Source organism: Buteo buteo, chromosome 5 (genome assembly GCF_964188355.1).
Source record: "Buteo buteo chromosome 5, bButBut1.hap1.1, whole genome shotgun sequence".
In the NCBI taxonomy this organism is placed as follows: Eukaryota; Metazoa; Chordata; class Aves; order Accipitriformes; family Accipitridae; genus Buteo; species Buteo buteo.
In genome coordinates, this window is record NC_134175.1 from 17874262 (window position 1) to 17900181 (window position 25920).

Below are 25920 nucleotides of genomic sequence, written 5' to 3' on the forward strand. Positions count from 1 at the left end.
TGAGATCTGGACCAAGGTCTTAGTCACTAGTCTGAGTAGTTATGTTACTGGGACAACAAGAGTAAACTTCAGCTGTTTGGAGACCTTTCCAAGAAGAATACTGGCACAGATGTGCTAGAAGTGAAACTGGAGTTTTGCGGCTTGTGCACCACAGACACTAACAAATCTTAGTGCTGGTGTGATCAGATAAAGAAAAATATTTTTAATCTGATTGGGTTGGGCTGGGGGAAAAAAGTCTGGAGTCATGGAAGGGCTATGTTGTTTGAAGCTGTCTGAAAGGAAAAAATTTCTATTGCAAAAATTATCCTAGCAAATTCTTCTCCTTTCCGAGAGTAGACAGATGAGTGTTTTCAATACAAAAGCATGATTTGCAAATTGAATATAAACCTGAAGTGGTTTAAGGATTTGAGTGCACTGGCTAAAAGGACAAAGCCTAAAGCACCTGTTTGCTTTGTGTGGCATCAGAAAATATCAGAAACCATCCCACAGTTGTCTTATTTTGCCTAAAATATGAATGCTATATTCAAGATTTTTTGATAAAATCTCAAAATATTGCTCATGGTGATAAACTCCACGATGTTATTAAAGATATTAGGACAGTTTGCTGTTATCTCTTGAAGGGTGTTACATGCATATCATTATATATGTTAACTGTTATCAGAGTAAGAGTACTATATAAATTGGGAGAGGTGTTTGTTTAAAGCCATTGAAGAGATGTGTATCTTCCTTATTATCAGAAATTAGATACATTTAAATAACCTGTTTAATTGCAAGTCTGTGTACTGTATAATGCTAAAATAACTGAGACAAACTACAAAGTAGGCATTAGCTGCTTTTCAGCTGAAATGGGACAGGATACTCACTAGAAGGAGTTAACCAACACAGTAGATCTGCCTTGTTATATCCAGTGCATAAATGGAATAGCACAGAAAGACTGATAATATGGTTTTGCTGCTGAGAGGCCAGTGTTGTGGGAGGACAGTCAACTTTGTGAGGGCAGCTGGGGCTGGAGCTGTGGGCAGTAACATGAACTACTGAGGCAAGATTCTTTAGAGTTCATTCAACGCTGCTGTTAAAGACTCATCATAAAGCTTAAATAGTGGTTTGAAGGAAGTTAAGAAAAAGAAAATCTATCCAAAGCCTTTGAAAGATGGCTCTAGAACATGAGTAAAACAGCTGGTAGGAAAGTAGGAGTCTGCATTTAAAGCAGATATGAATGGTAGATAGGGCTGTGTTATAAGATAGATTTACACTGCTATCAGGGATTTAAAAACAGGGATCTGCACCAGCAATTAAAGCATCTGTGATAAGAATACCTTTAATCTACCAAGTTTGAAATGATATCACACGTTGACAAAAGGAAAATGTCAGGGAAAAATAAACAAGGTATGTTGGCTATAATAACAAAAGACCAGAGAGAAGGGAATATGGGAAATTTTAGCATTTCAGAATTTTGCTTTTTGAGTTCTGTGTTTTTTGATGAGTGTTATGAATTTTGATTTTGTGTTCCATATTTTATCATAGTGTCTTAAAAATAATGACCACCTCTCCCGGCAAAATAATTTCTTAATGAATATCTTCAATTTGTTCTAAAAGTAAACAATTCTTTCCTTCACTATTTCCTCAATATTTGGAAACTGTCATGCAGTAAATAACTTTAAAAAAGATTAAACAGATTAATTTCTTAGAGGGGAGTTTAGTTCCTCTATTTCTTCTGGAGTGATGGAAATGGAGTTTAGTCTGTAACATTTGTTTTATTGCCATTCAATTTAGAACCTGATCTTTCATGTATTAACAAACCTCTGATGGACACCCCAGCAGCAAAATGAACAAACAGCAGCAATTCTGCATCCTGTTCCATATGAAGCGCACTGATTTCTACCAAACTGGAGGTCTGGCATATTTCTGTCAGACTTCTTATATGACATATTTCTCTCATCTGGATGACGCCTGACAAATGATAAAGCATCATATACCAGAAGCTTGCACAGGTAAGGCAGTATTGAAAATTTCAACGGATTTAATTGCTTAGAGTTTTTTGCTGATTGAAAGCTTGTTGATTAACACATTCAGTTGCTGTTATAGAAAATCATGTTGAATAAGTATGACCTAAATTGAGAAAAGAATGGGTTTGGGTTTTTTGTCTCCAAGTAGGCTGCCTCTTGGGTGAAGATTTTGATGTCAGATAGATACACTGAAGATTATTGAGTTCAGAAGAGTTACATGGGAATAAAGCCAAAGTTACTGGGGAATTGGCTTGAGTATATAGCCTTCTTTAATGCTCTTGCAAACACTGGTTGCAATTTCTGTGCTTTTGTGCATTCGTAAAATACACATGCACCTACACACAGATTTTTAGTGACACAGTTCTTGAAGGCTTAAATATAAGCTTTCTGCAACATTTTTCTCATTGTGCCTTTTAGCAAGCCCAGATATCCTCACTTTCTTTGTCTAGAAAAATGAAAAGCTAGTACAATACATTTTTACTATCACTCATGGCTATTTGCTGAATGGTGGGCCATACCAGATATGGAGTCATGTAGCAACTGTACAAGAACAATAATTTTTAGCACAAAATTATTAAACAAAGATTCTTCAAGGACCTAATATAGGGTATGCTGATTTATAGATCCAAAATATGACCTGGAGTCTTGGAGAGCCTTATGTTTTTCTTCCCTATTAGCTACTGATGGGCTGACTGTGCTTGGAAATTTGCCAGAGTAGATATTCCAGAAAAATTATTTATAGTTAAAATGTTTTGTTCCAACATGAATAAAGCAAGCTAAGAAAAAAACCATACAACCCTCTCTTATTCTGGAGGAACGGTGTCCACAAGGGGAGCTCTGGAATGACTAGTCTGGAATAGCTGTTGTGGTAAACTGCCAGTGTATGAAGCACTTGCTGATGGGTACCGTAGCGACTTTTTAAAAAAAGACATTAGATGTTGAAAAGAACATCCTGGCTCTTAGAAGAGAGCACAGATAGACTCAAAGGAGGCAAGAAAACTAGATAAACTAAATATTTAAACAAAAGAGGACCAGAATATGTTTGACCCTGTTCAAATTCACATGAGAGCTGGAAGTCTCAAGGAGCTCTTCTCTTGCAAATGTTCCTATATGGCTCACAGGAAAGAATAGGAGGATAATCCAGCACCAGACAGTGTCAGCTAAAAAGGACACCTGAACTAGTTTACTGTCAAGATGGCTGGGTGGTCACAGACCTTCACAGGTAAAAATGGATCTTGTCCTAAGTATTTAGCTCTGAGAGTTCAGGTCCTGCCTACAGCTTTCTGGAGCTCTGACAGGACAGGTGCACCTCTGTTGCACTCCCATTGCAGGCTTCAGGTCTGAGGCTCACATCTTCTTGTGTTTCCAGACTTCAGAGGCAGTTAAACTAATCTGCAGACAAATTGACTTTGAATCTCAAAGCAAAGCGGAATAATTTTAATGACACATAGTTGGAGGGGATATAATATTGTAATTCCCTATCACATGGCCACGCTAAGTATTTACAGATGATGAAGAAAGCTTGCAGAAATAAAATGACAAGTTCAAAGCAAGTGGGGAGAAGCAAGATCTTTTTTGCTGAATTGTGCTTTCTGCCATCATTGAGATGAGAACATGCTGCTCACACCATCTATTTGTTACTGAAGAGATCTCATGTTCTCAATTTTTAAACAGCTTTTTATACTGAAAGGCAATACTATACATCAGAAAAAGTCTGTTTGGCCTTCCTCTGCATTCGAAAGAACATACTGGCTCATATTTCATGTATCTTTAGTATATTCCTTGAACTGCATTGTTTGAAAAATAGAGCTTGAAGATGATGATACAGCAATATCTGCCAGGAATGTCCTTTAAATTTAAACATCATTCTTGCACAATGAAGTGTAATCTTGAACTTGTAATTATCAAGCAGCAGTGCAATATCTAGACAGTTCAAAGTCACACTGGGTCCAGAAAAGGAGATTCACTACAGTATCCTGAAGATGACTGCAATAGGCAGCAATAATAAAAATCCTGTAATTTTAGCAACAGTGGAACCCATTTTTGCCAGGTACTCCTCTGTTCTTTCCAGTTGCACCCTGAAGACAGATGTACATATAGTGATTTTAATACATCACATCTTTCATTGTGATGGAAGTTCATTGTGGGCCTGGAAACATAATACAATATGCCTGGAAAAGGTAATAATTTGGGTGTTAGTTTTTTCTGAAAGCACTGTTAATTTGATTTTTTTATTGTGTATTTTAATGTACTTCAGAACACATTCTCTCCCTTTGTGGTAACTCACATTATCCAGTAAATGTCAGTTATTTGTGACTTGGAAGAAAACTATGATTCTTTAAGTGTATCTTGCTAAATACACAGCCTGTCCATCAGTATGCACAACTATCATGCCCTTGATTAGAGGACGCACTCCTATTGTCAGTTTTAAAATCTGTTGTTTTTTCTGCATGTACGTGATGATGATAAACTTTCAGCGGCTACTCCAAATAAATGCTTTGGAAGAAATATATAGGACTTCAAACAAAGATAGTGCAGAACCCATAGGAAAGTTATGAAGAACACAGAGGCTGCAGGGTCAGCTGGTCAAATGCAATCGAATGCATTAGTTGAAATCTATGGTCTCATAGTGGTTGTTAAGAAGTTGGTGAATGGAACGTGCCAAAAAGGAGTTCCATTGGTAGACTACATAGATGTTGCTGATTTGTGAATGTAACAGCAGTACTAATTCAAGGGCTAGGTGGAAGAAAGCAGGGAAAGCTTGATTTTTTTTTTTTATTTAATGATGCACATCCACATGTATTTAATCCAAATCCGTACAACTTATGTACAATTTAGTTACAGTTCAGAGTGAACCATTTTTAGACTAGTCGTTCTTATTATGTTCTTATATTGTTGTTTTCAGCTGCAACCAAAGGAGACATTATTAAAAAAGAAAGTATTTTCAACCTTTAAAAAGATCGTGCTCACTTCTAGACAGTTAGGCTGATCTAGACATCTTATTTAAACCACTTAAAAGTCTGTGGGAACTTGCCTAGAAGCAGGAGATAGTATTTAAACTCTACAGTAAATACCTTCAACAGTAAATACTGCTTTAACAGAAATAGGAATGATTTCTTTATCTTGGCACCCATTGTAGGGCACTGGGCTGGATGGCTAAGGAGTTCATCATATAGAATCACTGTAGTTAAAGCCAGATGATATTATGTTGTGAATAAAAGAAAGGGCCTTATGTTGTAAATAAAAGAAGGGGCCAGGGGAGTTAAGGAAGGAAAAGGAAAAAGAGATGAATGTGTAAAGTTGCTACCCTATCTTCTCTTAAGGGTATGGATCATGCCCACTGATGCTAATGGAAGAAGCCTCAGGCTCCCTTTTAACTTTTCCTCTCATCAGCATGTGTGTGCCTGGAAAGCAAGTGAAGAATATCTGTAAATAGAGGGATATGCGATTTTCTTCTGAAGTACAATTCTTTTGCAATGCTAGGAGACTCTTTTTGGAATTCTTAAATCACCGACACTCCATATCTGCACAAGTTGTTTGGGTGGTGGTTTTTTTTTTTTTTTTGGTAGCACCACGATAGATTTTGCACGCTAATATTTTCTTTGTGTATTTGCAGTATTGCCACTGGCTCACAGAGTGTTCATACCATCTATCCATGTTTAGTAATTCTATGCTTTATTTATTTTATGCTTCTGCTGGATTAGAAATATGATGAATTCTTAGATTTGTCTGGCTTTCAACTTGCAGCTGCTGCTTGATGTAGAAATTGATGGGGATTCCTCCTCCATTCAGTTGTTTCAACAGCATTAAAAAGGCATAAACAAGGAGTGATTGAGGAGAAGGCCAGAGATTCCACAGCACAGTGAGGAGAGTACAGCCAGAAAACCAGCTCAGTGCATTCTTCCTTGCAGGAAGGCGCAATGCCAGTTATTCCCCAGTGCCAGAACAACTTTACTGAGGAAATGGGTGTGAATCAAAGACTCTCTGAGGTTTTGCTTCCTTCATTCTTCTGCCAAGTGTACCTCAACTGAAACGGAAAGACAGAGAGTTCTAGTGACTGGCCTACTGCACTCCTTCTGTGGTCCCGGCCCAGCTGGTGGGATTGCGAAAAAGATGGTAGCCTGAAGCAGTATTACCTCCAGTTCCCAAGACCTTTGGAGAGAGCCGGTGGAAGGGAAAGTATCTTGCAGGGCTGTGGATACCTGCTGGGTGCTGGTCTTTGGTGAATACTAAGAAATGAGGGGAGGATTTTATTTAGAAGAAAAAAACCCCATCATGCCAATGCTAGTGAAGTACTGAGGCCTGAGGTGGTGGGAAAGAGAGTAAGGTGTCAAACTGAAAATATTTTGCTAGAACTCACATAAAAAGTGTATTTTACCATATTTTACCACTTTAAGCACTCTTATTTCTAAAAAAAACACATTACATGACTTTTAAAAAAAATCTTTTTTCTGTTATATAGTGAAATAACATAACTATGTAGTCCTGTTATTGTCTGCAACAAAAAACGTTTCCAGGATTCTGGTGCTAAAATGTTTCCAATTTTGCTTTTGATATTTTTCTTATTTCTGTGAAAGTTTCTTGATTCAACTTTCTTCATTAACAATTTATTGTATTTCAATTACAGATCATTCTAATCAGCTTTTTAATTACAGCTAGGGAAGGCTATTTACAGCACTCTTGACTGTTATAAACTAGTCCCTGTGGCAAATAATAAGAAAAAAAAAGAGGTAATTAGCTTTAAATGGAAACGAAAAATAGCTACTGTCATTTTCCACTGTCAAAAAGAAATGGAAACATTTTCCATACCTTGTAGCAAATACAGACCTGGGCTGGAAAGGACTGTTTAGGTCAGAGTCCAAACCTTGAAATTACCTGAAATTGAAATAGTTTTACCTCAGGTAGTTGCTATGAACATTTTGAAGGACTTGATATTCTAACTTTCTAAATTCTTGTAGTTTGTCCATTGCATCATCTGGATGAAGTGTATCACAATTACGTTAAACTAAGATACTTTTTGTGAGAGAGATGTGAATATGAAAAGCAAGGCAATATCACTGTACTATATTACAAACCACAGAATAGTAATACAACTTTATTATGATTTTCCAAGTCATCTCACTGTTAATTTTGCTCTTGTTGCAGGTTCTGAAATATCCATGGTGACTATCTATCTGCCCACAAAATATTGAGAGACCCTTGAATAAGGAAACTCATACTGTCATCATCTGCCCGAAAGGTGACAGAAGAAGCTGGTGCTTGAAGACAGCTCCTGGAGTCTATTAGGTATCACAAAATGGGAGTCCCTTGTGAGTAACAGAAACAAGTTGGGCTATGGACACTATTCTGTGGAATATATGGCCACAGATCCTTCTGGGAAACCTAGCCAAATGCGCTTTTGAGCTCTGTTATATGCACAAATTTAGCTCATATTCAAGGTTAGCTAAGTAAAGCATGATCGAGTATTTGTGTTCCCAGCTTTTCACTGATGTTTAAGGTCTTACATCCAGTGAAACTTAGGGGACAAAGTCATTATCATTAGTCTAAGTCTACAAAGGTATGAAAGGTAAAAATACTCTGATTTTAAACCTTTCTGTAGCACATTTATAAAAATAGGCACAAAATAATTCATTCTACTTTTTTTCTTTACTTTAAATCCAATATACCCATCAATGTTTTTCTCATCATGTTTGTCACTGTGTTTAAAATGAATCTCTTTCTTTGATAGGTATTTCTGTTCAGTGCAATGTACTTTTTGTAACATCAGAAGATTGTTGTTCCCTACTAATTCAGTATTTTGTTTTCTTATATATTTATATGCAAAGCTATTGCACGTACAATGGACTGTCACGACATGGAGCAACAGTCTGTGACTACCCTTTTTCAGAAGGAATAGACCTGATGATCATGGACTTCACTGCACTCTGTCAAAGACACTGCCAGTTTAACAGCAAACCCTATCCAATGCATGGAGGACCTTCAGAAGCCCTTTCTCTGCTACAGGCACATTTGTCAGGTTTCATTTGCAAATATCAAGGTAAGGAAGTAAGTAAGCAACTACCTACCTGTATTCAAGCTTATTTTCTACTTCAAGAATTTGTGCCGTCTTTATGTATATATTTGCTGTAGAACTTTAGGATTCGTTCCTAAACTCTGCCCCAAACTCTGGCCACAGGCCCACTGGCAACTTCAAACCGTTCCTCTACGTAGAAGAGTATGCTCTTCTAGGTCAGACAGAAGAGAACATTGTTACCTTACACTAAGAAGCAGGAGGCTTGCATTCGTGGGCAACTCTAGCTTGTGCAGTGAAAAACTTGGTTTAGATTGCCTGCATCCCAGGTGACTGCACTTACCATTAAAACTTGCTTTAACCAGACAGCACCAGGGACCCCAGCACCCGTGTTCACCTCTTTGTGGCATTTTTTGGTTTGTCACTGATTGTGGAACCTGAATTTCCAGAAAACCCTGATCGTCCTAAATCAGGAATTAACAATGATGTGCAAGCACTTTTTCAGAAAACATGCTTTAGAGGCTTTGATTTTTCTGTATTTATATTCTATTAAATTCACATTAAAAATTGTATTGAGCTTTATGTGAGTTAGCACTAATTGGAAGATATTTTCCCTTTGTAACAGTTTTCATTTAGAAAGTGGTGAGGTTTGTTGAGGGGAAGAAAACTTTGAAATAGTCATTAGGAATGGTAGTTGCAAACATCTTTACAATTTAGTGTGCACATTTTTATTTTGGGTAGTGATAAAACTAAGTTTAATTTAAAAAGCAATCCTATATGTCATTTGTCTCAAATGAAGCATGAAGCCCACGTGGATGAATCTAAATTCTTCATTTAAGCAGTATGTTGTAAAAGTTATTAAAAATATACAGCTGTGGGATGATAGATAATAATTCTAATTATAAACAGGGGGCTGTCAGATCTGAACTTCCAGTCAGGCTCTTGTTACAGTTTAGAAACAGGCTCCTGAAAAAGAGAATGCTCACAGTATATAAGGATGAAGTGACAGGGGAAAAAACTTTTGCTTTGTTTGTTGATTATTATTTATAGGAGCAGCATATGTAAAAATAGACTTTACTCAGGCTTTTCTGGGAGATTTTAAGAGGGCTAATTGTTTTTTTCTAAGCGTCCAGACCTGTGTTTGCTTATGTGTTAAATGCATTTTGTACATTATTGCTATTTTAGTATAAGTAAGAATTATCCTGCGGTTCCTAAACTCGTTGCTTCTGGCCTGGTATAATAGCTAGTGTCATAGCTCTACATAATCTTCACAGCAGCCTTCAGCAGCCACACGTCTGTAGCCTGTGGAATGTGTGTGTTGGCACATCCACCTGCTTTCTGCTGTCCTCCACTTGCCTATTCTAGTTTCAAGTATGGGTTTGAACACAAATTGTTGTCCCAAACAAAACGTGATATGATGCAGAGTTTTGCATTTAGTTTCAGCTTGTCACTTCTCAAAAGGTTGATAATGACTCTCAATCAATAGAGCCCACACTGCAGTCCAACACTAGCTACAAAGGAGCTTACTCATGTTCACTAGGGTTTTAATTTTAATTCTGTTACTTTTAATTCTGTTAATTTATCTTTAGTGTGCAGTAGATCAGTTTGCAGGCTTAATGTTAACAATGGGAATTATTCACTTTGGCATGTATTTGGTGTACTAGTTTTATTTTCTTTGCACTTTTTTTTTTTTTTTAGAATTGCTAACTATAACAAGCTAAAACTTTGGATTGGAACTTTTACTTGATGGTGACTGCCATGACAAGACTGTGTAAGATATACTAGTAGAGCACTTGCAATATTTTCAAAAGACATAATCTTTGTATCTTGCAGAGTGTGGAACAGTATTCTGTGGCAATAGATGATAGGAAATTGGTTGGGTTTTTTTTGTTTTGTTTTGTTTTCTAGTGTATTTATTGGCACATTTAAATGTTACAAGGCTACTTGTGCTGTAAGAGCATTTGCTCTTTTAAAATTATGTATAAAACGCAAGAATTGCGGTTCACTCTTATCTACAGAGGTTAGGATGCTATGTTTCATTCTTCTTTCAGGACCAAAATACTGTGTTTACATGCTTTTAGGTGCATATAGTCCAATTGCAAATGCTACTGTGGGTATCATTTGTGTTACTTTTCTACTGGTGGGCATAAGGACAAAATGTTGCAGGCAGTAACATTTGGATCTGAGGGGACTTGCTTTACTTCTACTACTATTTAGATAAAAGTATAAAATAATTGTTAAATGTAACAGTTTGAACTCAGTATATGCAGATACAGAGAATCTGTATTGCTGAGCAGCAGTAAGTGGTATTAGTAGGTATTGGTAGAAAAGAGTAAGCCATGTGCTTAGCTGGAGTAATAGACATAAATTAGTATTAGTAGAGTTTGTAACAATTTCCACTGACTGACATTCAGTCCTAGGAACTAGAGATCAACAGAATAACCTGGAATTACAAGCTCCTGCTCAAAAGTCAGGAATGGGAGCTAGGAGACTGTGCATTTGTTGATTGGACATCAGCACAATTTAAATATGGGTATCATACATACAGTAGTATTAAGACCCTGTATTAAGATCCCTGTGTGTTCAAATATTGCTTGGCTTAATTAGGCAGTCTTATTTTCTTTCTTTCTTGAGTACATTTCTTTAGCTCAGGATTGCTTATATATACACCTTTGCTGAAATGAAATTTCAGAGTGAAGTTGTTTTAAGGCCCAGGACAATGATTTCTTCCTCTTCTCCACCGTCAACCACTACCACACATCCTTTCCTGACATCCAACCTCAAAAGGATTCTGTCTCACTTGAAGCAAAAACAGAGGCACAGTTTTTCTTCTTTTTTTTTTTTTTTTTTTTTAAGGTTTTAAAAAATACTGTTCTTTAGCTTACCGAGAAATAGATTGAGTCTGATACAACCTTCCCTAATTCAATTTTCATATTATTTTGAGCATTTTTTAAAAGTCATTCTCTGTTTTGTACATATCTTCCCTTCTAAATTGTAAAGTGGCCTTTGCTTTGCTGTCTTCTAGAGGGATTGGAAAGGAGAATATATTTTCATTGCACACAGAGCTCTATTATTTTCTTTGTCTCCTAAAACCGCTACCCCACAACTCCCTTCAGCTCTGTAGTCTTTAATGTTTTTTTAAAAAATGGTAATAACCCATTTATTTATTCTTCTGTTTGAGTACTTATTCCCTCTCATATTTTCATTTTCCCCCAAAAATAAATATAGGAAAAAAGTAGCTTTTTTTTTTTTTTTTTTTTTTTACCCCTGCAGAACTGCCAAATAGCTGAGGTCCAGCCATCATTCTGTGTCCTAAGCACAACTTTAATCCATCAACTGGACACAGGCTACATCCCAACATTATCACTGGTTAAACCCCTTAATCCATCTTTCAGCTTTTTCACATGGACAATGAGGTATGAATTATTACTACTATGTGTAAAGAGTTTGAAAAGCTGTAGATTTCAAAAAAAGAATAAAAAGTGCAGTGTACTTACCAGCACTTATTTGCTGTTTTGGTATATAATCTATACTGAAGTCATTTATGCAACTTGGAACTATATAAAAAATAACTGAACTAGTCAATCATAGCTTATTCCAGTTATAACTATTGTATCACAGCTCAACAGAACTAAAATTTAATTACCAATTAAGGTGACATTTCTAGCTGTATTTCTGTCTATTCTGAGTTATATTACCTCCCATTTGGAAATAAGTTAAGGGTGTAGGGCCATGGCAACTCATACTATAGCAAGGCCTTTCACAGCAATAGCAAATAAATTACCAAGTGTTAGTTTGGCGTTTTTTTTGCCCTCAGTTGAAGTTTTTTGTGCTATCTTAGCTTTTAATCTTGTATCACAAGGAAACTGTGAACAGAGTCATCATATGTGCTCATTTGTAAACCAAATCTCTGAAATGAGGAAACACAGGCTAAGTGCAGTATTGAACTGCTTTTCATGGCTATAAGCTAGCAATGAATATAGCAAAGAACCATTTTGTTTGTTTACCTAACTAAGACTTTTAACAATTCTAGATTTCCTATATGCCTTTTAATAAAAGTCTGCTGAAGGAGCAGAGTTTGCTGGCACTTCTCGAGCTGTGATCCACACCTTCAGTTCACCCAAACATGAAGTCTAGGAGCACCAGCCTGAGATGAAAAAAATGCAGACAGGTTATGGGTTATTCTAAAGTTGTTTTGCCAGATTTTTTTAGCAGGTATGATAGAAACTCACTCAAATGAGTTAATAAAAAAAAAATTGAAACATTGTGTTTCACTCAGGAAGCAGGTATAAGCAGTCCAGCTCTAAATAATTTAACAGGATTTGCTCAAAGGCATACAAAACCAACAACTTCCCAGTTCTGGATGAATGAGCAAGTTAAACAGAATTCCTGCAGATTGCACTTGAAAACAAATGCCTAAATTTCTTGTGTCATCACTGTAGGTAGAAGTATACTTAACCCGGTCAGTTTATGAAACAGACTTGCAACAGTGTAGGGAGACCAGAGTGGGCCCAATGTAACTACAATTACACTTCCCCAGTAGAGCTGCTACACCCATATATTGCTGTGGCTAGTGCCTGTGCAGAAGGGCAAGCTGGATAAGCGATAACTTAAGTTGTAGATTAAATGCCCACGTACTTTGGCATTTCCCCTATCTGTATTAGAGTGGTTTGATCATCAGCTGATACCATTCAAAAGTTTAGCAATTACATGCTGGTAGGCATCTCTCTGAAGTCAGATGGGCTTCAGTATTCAAAGAACAGACTCAATACTACAGATTTAAAACATACCTGTCATTCATAGCTTTTGAGCAGATGCCATTAATTCTATCGGGGAGAGGTGCAGGGGAAATCTCACTCATTTTTTCTATTGCCTTCTTGTAGGTCTTACATAATAAAACAGCTTCTGCACACAAAAGTCTCTTTGGTTGAGATTTGGTTGAACACCATGTTGAGAGGAACTCCACCTAGACTCATGGAATGAAGAAGATATAGATACATTTACTTTAGTCTCTACTCTGCTGTCAGCTCATGATGGAACAGAAAATTTGGCTTCCTAACATAAGTAAGTATAATTATTAAAAGGCAGATTCAGGAGAGAAGAAATAGGAATATGAAGCTTTTGAGTAAATAATGTTAAGTGCAGCCCATCTTGTATTGTCACCTATGCAAGCTTCCTCCAGAAATGCAACACTCTACTATGCATTAAAAATGTAAGCGTTAACTAAACAAAAACACTTAAAAGCTGAATACTTGTTAGTAATTCTATGTAATGACCTTCTCTGTGGGCTAATATTTAATTAACACAGTTAAGACATCTGTGAAAGCCTAGTTTAGACCAGCTTAGTTGTTTCCATGTTACAGCACAAGAGATCTGAATAAATGTAGTAATATTTTATTGATCACAAACATAATAGTTTTCAGCAATTAAAATGCATGATGATTCATATGAACAAAGTGAAAATAAAGCACAACCGAAGAATTTCACATTTTTTCCCTTTCATTCTTAGTGTAAGCAATAAATACAATGCTATAGCTTCTATTTATCTTATTTACATAGTACAATACTTGATGTTGCCTGGTTTCCAGCCCAAAACTTTCATGACATGAAAAGGAGTAAGTGTTGCAGCATTCCTACAGCCAAATACTGTAGTAGATCATCACAATGGAAAAAATACACAGCAAAAATGCTAACATTAAAACAAACAAACAACAGAGAGGACCCTGCAATGGAGCATTTTATTAACTGAAGACAGTAGCATGAAAAATAGACATTCCCTCTCATAGAATGCTAACATGCTGGTATTACAGATACCAAATATAAGACAAGTATTGCTGTAGCCCCTGTAGATTGATACAATAAATCCTCACTAAACAACAACAAATATAAAGAGCAAATAATAACATGTAACTGTTTGCATGTTCAAAGGAATCTCACAGCCCCACCAAAACAGAGTTTACTTCCATCCCAGAGAATACAGATAAGGACTACAACATTCTGTAAAGTAGAAAATCAGCCATGAGAAATCAGCATAAGGATTTGAATTTATTTTATTGTGACAGAAAAACATTTGAAGAAACAGACCCTTCTCTTGGTTTTGTAGGAACTGAAAAAGGTGAGGTAGGAAGACAAAACAGGGAATTTATATTTATTTTCCAACGCAAAATAGGAACTAGCCTCCTGAGGATGGGGGAAATGTAGCTCTCCTATGTCATGTAACCCTCCACAGCCGCAAATATTTTCTTGCACATCCAGCTGGATGTGTGTTTCTTTTCCAAAGTGAAGACAGATGTGTGCCTAGAAGCATGCTGTGATTGTCCACCTAGAAGTAGGATGATTTCTGTGTAAAAACAATTTTCCCTTCTAAATTACCATTACAAAGTTTCTCTGACAGGGAGCAATTAGCAACTAGTACTTTGCATTAAATGATAAAAATTTATAGGCTATTAAATTTGAACTGCCTAGCTGAGAAGGAAGCTTAATTCAAAATCTAATATTGTATCACACTCTAAACTGTCACATAGGTTTTAATTACGACAACCCACCAGGTACCATTGAAATAATTGTCTGAATATATGCCATAAAGGACTTCAAAGCACTTTTGAATGGACAGATATCTGCCTGGGCTTTGATTCTCAGCTGGTATGCATTGATTCTGAAAATGGAACTCAAGAGAGATTTATACCAGCTGAAGATCTGGTCCCCCAAGTGTAAAGCTGCTATAGCAGAGCAGGGATTTTCTGCACCACTAATATTTTCAGAACATTGCACAGATTTTAAGTAACACTACACAGATCAGCAAGCAGAGCTGTAAGTAACCTCTAATCATGTTGTAGCAGATACCCCTACTGTATTCTTACAATTTAAGAGATTGTGACATCTGATCGCCAGATTTCACACTATTCTAAAGTACAAAATCCAACTGATTTTTCAAATCATTCCCATCAATCAACCAGACAGCCTTGCAGAAGAACAGAAATCTTGATAATAAAACACTTTCTAAATTCAAACTCCTGACATAAGAACTGTAGAAAAACTACAGAAAGGTGTAAGTGGTGTGAACTTACCGCATCCTCCTAGTGTCCTCCTTCTAAATACAAAGCATTTAAAGCCTTATGAAGCCACAAACCAATAACCACTGTGACAGCAAATTAACTAGATGCTATGAAGCTTACAGAAAGGCTACTGCCAAAAATTGTTGAATGTTAAAATCAAGTTGTTCATATACAATATTGAAATGGTCATAGAAAGAACTGTTTTTCATTTTTTTTCACCAGCTTACATGCACCAGATGTGCACTAATTAGCATAATAGTCTATCAACTCCAGCATCTACTTTTCTTCTACTACATTTTGTTTTTTTCCCCACTTGAAGTAGACTTATCTGCAAAGTAAACCAATAAAACCTTTTTCTACTTTTGTGATTTTTAGTAAGACTTTTCTAAACTCACCTTTTATCATGCCCTTATTCTTGAGCATTTTTGTCATTTCACTTAAGAAAACTACTCCTTCTGTAAAGCATAAAGATTTACAAAAGCATAGATTGCTATAAAGACACATTTTCTCAAGACCTTCCTGACAACCTCCTCATTTTCAGTTAGACCTTTATTCAGCAGTAGAACCAAAGAAACAACTTATGAAGTACTGTTCTAAGCTAAGTAACTGAGATGATAGATAGATAGAGATTCAGAGTCAAGCACGCCAAAATAACATTAAAATTCTCAATCCATATACTGACATTTACTGTCAGTTCCAAATACTGACATTTACTAATTTGCTTGATTAGTCTGAACGTCATACACTGGCTTTAAATGTAGTATGTCATTTGCATTGTGTTCAGTCTTGCATGCTTTTCTCAGACAAAAAAAAAAACACCACAAAATTAATCAAAACTTTGCCCCAAGAATGAAAGAATAAATTATCAAGCATATGGCCAGAGAAATACTTAAAAATAAAACAAAACAACATGACTACAACAAATTCTATACATGACTTTGAGTAAATTCCTTAAGCACACAGTGAAGTTCCATCAGCTTCAACTATGTGTTAGTGTCTGGAAGGATTTACAGTTACACAGGTTACTACTTTTCTTTCTGGCAGTAAGGCCTCATTGATCTTGTCTGTGTTAAAGCCAATAGGAAACTTCCATAAACTTGAGGAGAAGGAGACACTCCTGTATATGCAAAAATAGTTTAAATAAAATTGCTCAAATCTTGCTGTAAAATATTACATTGCAGTACAGAAGTAGAGTCTCAGACTTGCACTGGTGTCTCTATGCTTGGTTTAAAATAGTGGAAAAAACAACCTGACCAAACCAAACCAAACCAAACCATCAATATTTTGAGTCTGTTATCTCAGACTACCTGTTAGGCTTTTCTGACAGTCAAATACTGGACACAAAATTAACCTGGACAATCTATAGTTATTATTGCACCTACTGTAACCATTTTCCTTTGTTCTATTTTAGGTTGAATTAAGACCATACAGTATGGTATTTACACTCCAAGATTCTATAGGCAAATGAAGTGGCTTCAACACAACACAGTCTTATACAAACTTCCAAGAAAATAAGAAATCCTCCATTGATTCCCGTTGTACAAAAAATTGCCAACTTTGTCTACACAGTAGAAACTGAAGAGGCAAAGTTTGTATCCTTATATAAATGCACATACATATATATAGAGAGATATATATATGTACAGATGTCCATACTATATAGATATAAAACCACAAACATATGTATATATGCATATATATACATACATACATAAGAAAAAACACATTGGTTTAGTTTGCATCATTCAGGAGAATAACATATCCCAGGTTAGGTAAAATCTTCTGGCCAGGAAGCCATTAAATCACACTTGGAGTTCACGAGGGTAAGCACACTGGCATATGCCGAACCTTTGGCAGTCAACCATACAGCTTTTCAGTTTTTAAAACAACGCTCTCCATGTCATGGTAGCCCTTCCCATTTAAATGTTCACTGGTGCAGTCGTGATTGTAGCTGTAGCCTTGAACATCACTGATTGACGATACGGTGTAGGAAGCGGTGCGCATAGCATCCGAGTGGCTGAAGCTGTGCTCAAATTGGATTTTGTACTGATTCCAGTGTCTTCTCAAAACAGCTTGGACCTATGCCAGAAAACAAAAAGTAATGCATATAAAACACTTGGCAAGATATCACTGGACTTCATTTTTTTATGCATGAGTGCCATAATAAATGTGTCTAAGCAAATTAGGGAGTAAGGCTCAGTAGTCCTGGAATGTGGGGGTACCTACATGTGATCTGTCACATAGGAGGTTCTGAAAGATTTACAATTTCAGTAGGCATTATTCTTTGGCAAATTTGGTGTGAAATAGTTACATTTTACAATTGTAGTGTACTAGTTGCTCAGGAAAAGAACAGGTTACTGGAGGAGCAGCAGCAACACAATTTTCTGCTTTCTCCCCTGTGGACTGAAGCCCAGTGTGGACAGATCACATTTACAGGTGAAAAAGGTAATTTCTATTTAGCCTTATATTCAAAAAGCCACATCCTCAGCAGGTATAAATTCTTATACTATCAACAAACCATAATTTCCATTTGCTATGGTTCTGAAACAAGAAAGCCTTTCTTAATTTCTGACCATACCTTAATCAAATGAGTAAAAGAACAATTTCCCAAACTCTGTATTTCCACCAGTATTAAAAATAAAGCTGATGATAAAATAGCTGAAGGCCCCAGCTGGTTTACATGTCTTCACTGAAAGGATGTTATGTTTATCATAGCCTTCCTCTCCTACAATATGGTTAAACACCTGTACATATTGGATTGATGAAGTGCCACATTCATGAAATTCACATGGAATTACTCTCGCAGTGCAGATGCCAAGTGAGGAATGCTAAGAATGGTAATAGCTATTGTTGTTGCTTTTTCAAGATTTTTTTTTTTAATGTTAAAAAACCTGCTCACAGATCATGAATATTTAATTTGCTTTTCAGCCAAACTTTTTACACAAAGTATTCCTGTGTTGACTGGCAAGGCACTGACTTTCAAGAAATGCTGAGGGGGACATCGACACATTTATGCAGCAGTGCACCCCAATTCACAAGTCTCATTCACAAGCATGACCTTCGTTTCACTTTGTTACATACAAAAGAACTGAACAGCGAACAGTGATTCCCCCAGTTAAATGTTGATATAATGGGTAAATATTTTTAGGATTTTCCATATGTCTTCAGGGTTTCTTTTTTGTTTGCTTTACATTTCCCTAACACAATGTAGTCTTTTGTCTAATTTTACTCTGGCTTTAATTATGAAAAATAAAAATAAATAGAAGAAAAGGGATGTAATTTTTAGACTTCCTGCACTCTGGTATCAGAATCCTCTGTTTAAAGGAGAACTTCATATTTCTCAAAATCCTTACAAAGAAAATATAAAAGGGTAAGGGAAGAAGGATCAACTGAGTAACGGAAGACATTAGTATTTTAGGGCAAAGGAGATGCTCTTTTACTGTTCATAAAACCATTCCAATCCACTCAAAACATCTAAACACAAATCTACAAACCCTGAAGAGAAATCAAGTTTCTTAATACTTCTGAGTATCTGATCTTATCACTCTTCATATCAAAAGTCTATATTTCTTCTAAGTCCAAATGGAGAGCTCTTTGTTCATCACAGGAAGGGTTCGATTAACTAATCTGCATTGCATAGCAAGATATAGCCTTAAATTTTCATATGGGTTGAATCCATTTCCTGTAATCACTCATAAAGCCAAGAGAAGATGCATATTCAAAATTCCATCTACTCCTAGAAGGAAGCTTGGAATTTATTTTTAAATCATATCAATCAATCTGTGCACATCACTAAGCTATGCTCCATTTGTTCTCCTTTCCATAGTCAATTGCATCAATAAGGTTAGTATTTTACTGTACACCCCCCCCCAAAAAATTACATATTGAGTAATTTTCACTTTAGACAACACAGGCTCGAGATGGGAAAATGTCAGCAACTGCAACTAAATGGCTTAACCAAGGTCAAAGAAGTCTATTGGCAGAGCTGGGGAATAAACTAGACTTGCCAAATTACAAAAAAGCCTTACACTCAGGTCCTCTCCCACACTTCCTCCAGGCTGCTTCAGCAGCACTTGTTTGTTTGTCTTATTTTCAATTGTTAATAATATTTCTAAACCAGTCCTAAAGGATATCAGTCCCCATAGCTCAAGAAAGCCATCAGTATTCCTGCAAGACAAGTGCCTTTGGGCTACTTCTAGGGAGAAAACAGTCTGTTTAGCTTGCTCTCTGGCCAGTGACAGATTGCTATATATAGTGTTTCCTGTATGGGCAAACACCGTTTCCTCTATGCTTGCCTCAGTGCCCATTGCGCACTCTCGGTGCGTTTCTAAGCCATGTATTTCTGGCACTCTTCCCAAAGCCTCTCTGCTACTGCTGAATCAGTATTTACCTCTGTTCTGCTACATGTCTATTCTTGTAGGGTGTTGCATCCTTTCAATAATTAATACTGTCTTTCAGTCTTCTCTAAACCATCCAAAAATCATTTATAGAAGAAGATGGGGGAAAAAAAAAAATCAATGTGACAACTAATTTTCACCATTAATTATACTCTGTTTAACAATATGCATGTCTAGCAACGAAGGGAAAACAGATCTTTTAGTGCTCTTTCCTCAGCTTTGAGCAGTTGCACAGAGCTGTAAATTCAACTTAGGAGGGGCAGCAATTTGTTACTTTGTTATAAGAAAGGGTATTATACAATGCATTTAATGAAGGAAAGTAATGTAATAAATATAATTGTATTTCTCAGTCATTAATAGAGGTGCCCGTTCCAGCTGGAATATTGTTGCTTTCTCACCTGTCCTGGTTTCAGCTGGGATAGAGTTAACTGTCTTCCTAGTAGCTGGTACAGTGCTATGTTTTGAGTTCAGTATGTGAAGAATGTTGATAACACTGATGTTTTCAGTTGTTGCTCAGTAGTGTTTAGACTATAGTCAAGGATTTTTCAGCTTCTCATGCCCAGCCAGGGCACCTCACCCAAACTGGCCAACGGTGTATTCCATACCATGTGACGTCCCATCTAGTTTAGGAACTGGGAAGGGAGGGCAGGGAATCGCCGCTGGGGGACTGGCTGGGTGTCGGTCGGCGGGTGGTGAGCAATTGCCCTGCGCATCATTTATACATTCCAATCCTTTCATTACTACTGTTCTCATTTTATTAGTGTTATCACTATCATTATTAGTTTCTTCTTTTCTGTTCTATTAAACCATTCTTATCTCAACCCACGAGTTTTACTTCTTTTTTCCTGGTTTTCTCCCCCATCCCACTGGATGGGGGGGAGTGAGTGAGCAGCTGCGCGGTGCTTAGTTGCTGGCTGGGGTTAAACCACGACATCACCTTATTAGGTAATAATGGCTCTTTTTGATGAGTTTTCATAAAGGGGTCCTTCCAATCAGCTCTTCAACATACTAGTAGCTTGATGTTCAACACGTCACTAACTAAACAGGCTCAGTAGCCAACAAGGAGAAAAAAAACCCACAACACGGCCTCACCTGTTGAGAATGGGATTGTATAATCCTGCAGACCTGAGACCACAATCTTTACTGCAACATATCTATAGACCAGTGGAAGGAAAGAAAAAAAATCCAAACTACACAAAGCTTACATTGGATAATGTAGGTCATTATTATCACCTGTTATTCATAGCTCAATAGGAACCTTTCTAGTGATTTATCAGAGATCTGGGACAAGCTTCTCCTCTGACTGCAGCCTCTGTCACCCCCCAAGGCCACTCTAGTCTAACTCGAACTGGAAGAGGTAGTCAAACAGCATCTTTGTGGGGTGGTGGGACATAAGCAAAATGTGAGCGTCCTTAGGGAAGCCCTGCCACAGAAAATAAAGATGAAGGGTTTGCACATACGCCCTTGTCTGTAGGAGGTTTGGGACAAACAGCTGCAGTGCTTTTAGTATTTTTAATTGCTAATATCCCACTGGAAAATTTTTGCCCCATTGTCAGTGTCAATTCCAATATCAGCATTCACCTTTAAACCATAGACTTGCTGCAGACAAGTGTTAACACCACTCTCTGACGCCTATCATTTTGCAGAGTCTCTAATGAGCTGTTGCTATGACAGGTGATGATAAAGCAGCAGCATCTACACAACAGCAAAGCCGCAGTTGCAGGCTTTGTTCAGGCATTTGGTATGACAGCAACAGACTATAAGGGCAACAGAACACACGTGTGCCTGCAGGCTCGCATGCCAGGAGCAGAATCTTGAAGTAGAGAAAGGAAACCCTTTTTTCTGTGCGGACGTTTTTTCCTAACTACACCGTCATTCTCCCCATGGATTTCCTTACTGATATAGTTGTTTATAAAGCAATAAGTCCCTTCTTGAACAAGGTGTAATTAAAAATAAAAAGTGAATAGTGGTCACTGAAGCACTGAACACAAAACTGGTTTAAAAAGCATAAAATTCCACTCTATAGAGAGCAAATACAGACATGTATGTTTAACTGACAAAGTCAAGGCATAGGGTCTGTCACCACTTGTTGTGGTGTGGAAGAGCTCATCTTTTGAGTTGTGGAAGAGCTCATCTTTTACTACTGATCAGCCCATGGTGAACTTAGGATACTGAATTAGTGGGATGACTCAGGTTTGCTTTTCTTACACAGCAGAAGAGAGCATGTAAAAAATATGAGTTTGTAACAATGGAATATTAACAGATACCATTCTTACTGATTGTATCATATTTTAAAATTAGGGTTTCAACTTGTTCAAGTAACAAAGTAGCCTCAGAAGATCCACAAGGATTAAAGGGCTGAGCTGAGAAGTAGACAATGTTGTTTCATAGAAACTGCAGAGATTTTAAGCGTGTGTCCCCCCCCTATTTTGCACTGGAGCAGAACAAATTCTGTTTGATTTCTTCCAAATATCTGTTTTTAGAAGGCATTCTGAACTATAAAATTTAGAACAGAAAGAGTGTGTGAAATATCAGTGCTGAATGTGGGCAAGTGATCAAATCAGATCCAGAGTGCTTAATGATGTGTTCTGCTTTGAATCAAATACATAAGCAGGGACTTGAACCTGGATCTACTTTATGTTAAGATCAGATCAAAAACACTGCTCCATGCCCACTAAACTGTTAGAAAGCCTATCTTCTGCCTCCTTGGCAAAAAGTCATTGAGATGCTTACATTTCAGGGGTGGGGGAAAAAAAAACAACTTGAAACCCCATGGTAGTTTCTTTGCAATTCAGTCAACTTCGGACTTAGGAAGAGGAGGAAGGGCGATCCACATAAATCAATTCTAGTATTAGCCAAATATTTACCTGTACGTAAATGTTACTGTCCAATAACATTATATAAGCACACTGATACAATTTTATAACATCTGATGAAAGAAAATAAGGGTTGAGTCACATGAAAACATCTGGCTACTCCCACACATCTGCTTACAGCCATATACTGCAACTGCACTAAATGTAGAACAAATGAACAAACAGATATGTAGGAATAAGTGTAGGACTGTAATTGTTCCTCTGCCAGAAGTGTTGGAAAAGTACCAGTTAGTTTTTTGGTGGGGTGGTTTTAGTTTTTGGGTTGTTGGGTTCTTTTGCAAGCAAGAGCCATATTAACGATTTTGTAGATATATATTTTTTTAGCCTCTCTACCACTTTGATCTCTGACACGGTAAGGTCCTCTGAGTGTACTCTCTACAGCTTGGGGGCCAGAGTTCCTAGAGAAAAGTCACTGTGTGCGCTCCAGAGTTACAGGACCTTGATCTATTCAAGATAACAGCAAAGCTTGTTAGCTTCAACAGAATCAGAACAATATATTACTGAAATATGGCACAATCCTCTAACATAAGAATAAAGAAGTTTGTTCTTGGAATTGCCTGATGATGATTCCTTATAAGTGCACTTCTTATTCAACACACATTTCTGACCCAAGCACGATAAACTATTAAGTTCTGATTTTTTGAATAGTATTTCTCAGCAGTGCTAAAAAACAGTTTTCCAAACTTCAGCCTAAAATTTTCCCAAAGAGCCATCATAACACAACAGTACCCCAGCACATCAACATGTATGCAATATGCTCTATTCCTGCTGCAGAAAGACCAAATACAGTGATTCTCCAGGACAACAGATGCTGTACAGCTTCTAAGACAGACAAATATACCATCTGGATACTGAATTACATTTTACTTTTACATGATATTTATTGAGAACTCATATCAAAGCGACAACTGTCTTCAATTCCTTATATAATCAAGAGACATGCATATTGCTCAGCACAAGAGTGTCAGTCCTAAAGAACCTAATGATGCCAAGAATGATGGCATAGTCTTTCCCAAGCTCTGCTCTTGGCAGCCAGATTAGTTTTTTAAATTAATTTTTACCTGACAAATTTAGATTTAGAATTTTTTAAAAAAAAATTTAATAATTACCATCTCTTTAATTGCTGAACCCCCCCCCCAAAATATATAAAATAGGAAAAGTATTATAAATGTATTAAAAACTGTTACTCTACCTCTCCATTAAAGAAGCAGAAAATTGTAGCCACCAGTAGACCCTGTAAAATAAAAATAAAAAAATTCTGCTTTATTTCACATGCATATGGATTTTTCCAGGTTTGAGATAACTAGAGGTTCCTCATAGAGTTCAGATATAGACAGCAAAGAAAACATAATACAAACGTAAACTTGCTGAATTATTTCTAAAAATACATTACTAAAAAGTATTGGTCCAGCTATCTACCATGATGTTTCTTTCCTTTAAGAAATGAAAATTCAGCATAATGAGAAAGTTAAAGTCATTTATAAGAATATTGCATGAAGGTCTTTAAAAATTAAAATAACAAGATCATTTCTCCTTTATTTGCTTCAGATGCCAACTGCTATCTAGCTTAAGCGAGCAAAAACTGTTCAATGCTTTCTACCTGGTAGTGCATAAGGATGTGCATCACATAGTCATACACTTCCTCAGCGATCCGGCCTTCTGGTCGCCATGGAAACAGCACAAATTCAATGCCAAGTAGTGGAACAAGAATCAGGGTAGCTCTCACTGCTTTCATGTACAGGTTGGATTCTGCCTTGTGGGTGTCTTTCAGCTTGGTTATGAGAACACGAACGATATTTAGCAGGAAGAAAAGATTCACCTGTCATAAAAGAAAATGACACTGAAGATAGTCTGAAAAATAATCCCACACACCGTTTTGTGATACTAAAACCAGAAACTCAAGAAAACTCATACTACGTGGATAGCATGGTGATTGTACAATAGGCATGAGTTAAAATTCTTTGAAAACACCTTTAAGTAACTGAGAGTGGGCTCTAACATCTATTGCCCATGTCCATTCCTCTAACTTATTAAGCAAGTGCCCATCTAGATAAATGTCCATCTTCCACTGTAACAATCTACGCACCTTTCTCTCTGCTATCACAATAACAGCACACAGGTGAATGATTAGGTTTTTTTACAATGATGATGTCTTTTTAGGTTGGTCAAGAAAGAGAATGACACTATTCCCTCTTTGTGTTTAAATGTGGTTCTTCAAAAGGCTGCTTTTTTATTTTTCAAATATGAATTGGACAAATTTATAGAAAAGAAACAAATGAGATTTTTAAAAAATAAAAAAATAAAAGAAAATAAAATTGCAGTCAAAATGCTGCTACAAGGAACTGTATACTCCTGTAGACAAACAGCAGATTTAACATTCTTACAGTGGCCAATGTTTGATTTGAGCTGCAAATGGGGCAAGCACTGAGATGATGCTCTACATCATTCTCATGCACTACTGAACTTGATTATTTCCATAGCTGTTAAGGCTCTTCTTGTTAACAGTGGTGCATAGCTGTTCATTCAGTTTCACAAAACAAAAAACCAACCAAACAAAAAAAATCCCAAACTGAAATCACAACTATGCAGACTTTATCTTTCAACATGTGAGCACTCATCATAAGCAACCACCAAACTAATACACACAGGCACGCGTATATGTGTGTGTATACGCACACACCCCCCCAACAGCCTAAGGATGCGAGCAACCAGAGCAACAGCAACGTTATGGATGATTACACTGTATTTTCATCTATTGTGCAATAATGGCAGCCTCTTATAGAAACCAGAGCTATAAGAGACCTTGAGAGCTCAGCCAGTTCCATCACCTTGCCCAAGGGCACAGAGGCAAGACAATGCTGCTTAGGGCACCCACTATGGAAGGGACAGACCTGGTCCTGTCTCTTCTTCCAGATAATTGTCTGTCCTTGTCAACAACTATCTAGAGACAAAAGTAGGGAGCGAGGGAAGAAGCCAGCAGACAGAGAGACACACAACTCCCTTCTCAAAAGACTAGGAATTCCTGTTCTAGGGGGAGGTCTCTGTCTTGCTGTAGGACATGTGCAAAAAGGGAAGCCATTTCAGACCATGTATGTCACCAAGCTCTCCACAACCCTGGCAGAATTCTTTCATGTCAGTTAAGGTTTTCATGATAAACAGCTGCGTATTGTTACAGCAACAAGGCCCCTGACAGATATGTGATGCTATTTATATTCTACTTACATGCTATTTAAATCATTTTAACAGGAAACTGTTTTACATAGGAAACTACTGCATGAATTTCTTCTGGAAGTCTCCAGCTACCTTTAAGCTTTGTTTAAGCAACCAAGTTCTTCTGATTTTTTTCTCAAGGGATTTATTTAGATTTTATGCAGCCCACGATCCTCATCCAACCTCCTATAGTACACATAGACAATAAGTCCTTCCTCCATTTCTAAATTTAATCCTTCTCATATCTACTAGTTCAACATCAGCATGTCTCAAACACAGAGTTTTCAGACCTCTTGTGTTTTGGTAGCATGGCCAATTCCTATAATACTGTCCTTGAATGCTAACTGAAGATGAAAGTTGCAGCAG

At 37.0% G+C, this 25920-nt stretch overlaps 1 protein-coding gene and 2 long non-coding RNA genes across 11 annotated transcripts in view; 1 reads left to right on the plus strand and 2 right to left on the minus strand.

The window, feature by feature from the left end:
* The window catches only part of LOC142031094 (uncharacterized), a 141832-nt gene that overhangs the window by 110313 nt on the left and 5599 nt on the right, over window positions 1-25920 (plus strand). For 2 of the 8 annotated variants that reach the window (XR_012650403.1, XR_012650410.1), the window contains 7 exons: window positions 1774-1991; window positions 7152-7292; window positions 7832-8043; window positions 9715-9787; window positions 11290-11432; window positions 12050-13080; window positions 17787-19051. This is a non-coding gene — a long non-coding RNA (uncharacterized LOC142031094). Of the gene's footprint in view, window positions 1-1773; window positions 1992-7151; window positions 7316-7831; window positions 8044-9714; window positions 9788-11289; window positions 11433-12049; window positions 13081-16482; window positions 16623-17786; window positions 19052-25920 lie in introns of those variants that run through there. The other 6 variants (XR_012650405.1, XR_012650407.1, XR_012650408.1 and 3 more) reach the window with 5 other exon arrangements.
* LOC142031095 (uncharacterized) lies at window positions 5873-8447 on the minus strand. The gene is made up of 3 exons (XR_012650411.1): window positions 8072-8447; window positions 6816-6881; window positions 5873-6235 (listed from the first exon to the last, which is right to left on the minus strand). It is a non-coding gene; the product is annotated as an uncharacterized LOC142031095 (long non-coding RNA).
* Window positions 13389-25920, minus strand: part of CALCRL (calcitonin receptor like receptor) — a 69809-nt gene continuing 57277 nt past the window's right edge. For both annotated transcript variants that reach the window (XM_075027963.1, XM_075027964.1), the window contains 3 exons: window positions 23945-24163; window positions 23537-23578; window positions 13389-17150 (listed from right to left, as the gene is read on the minus strand). In XM_075027963.1, coding sequence (XP_074884064.1) covers window positions 16929-17150; window positions 23537-23578; window positions 23945-24163 — 483 coding nt within the window. In that variant the 3' untranslated portion in view covers window positions 13389-16928. The remainder of the gene's footprint in view (window positions 17151-23536; window positions 23579-23944; window positions 24164-25920) is intronic.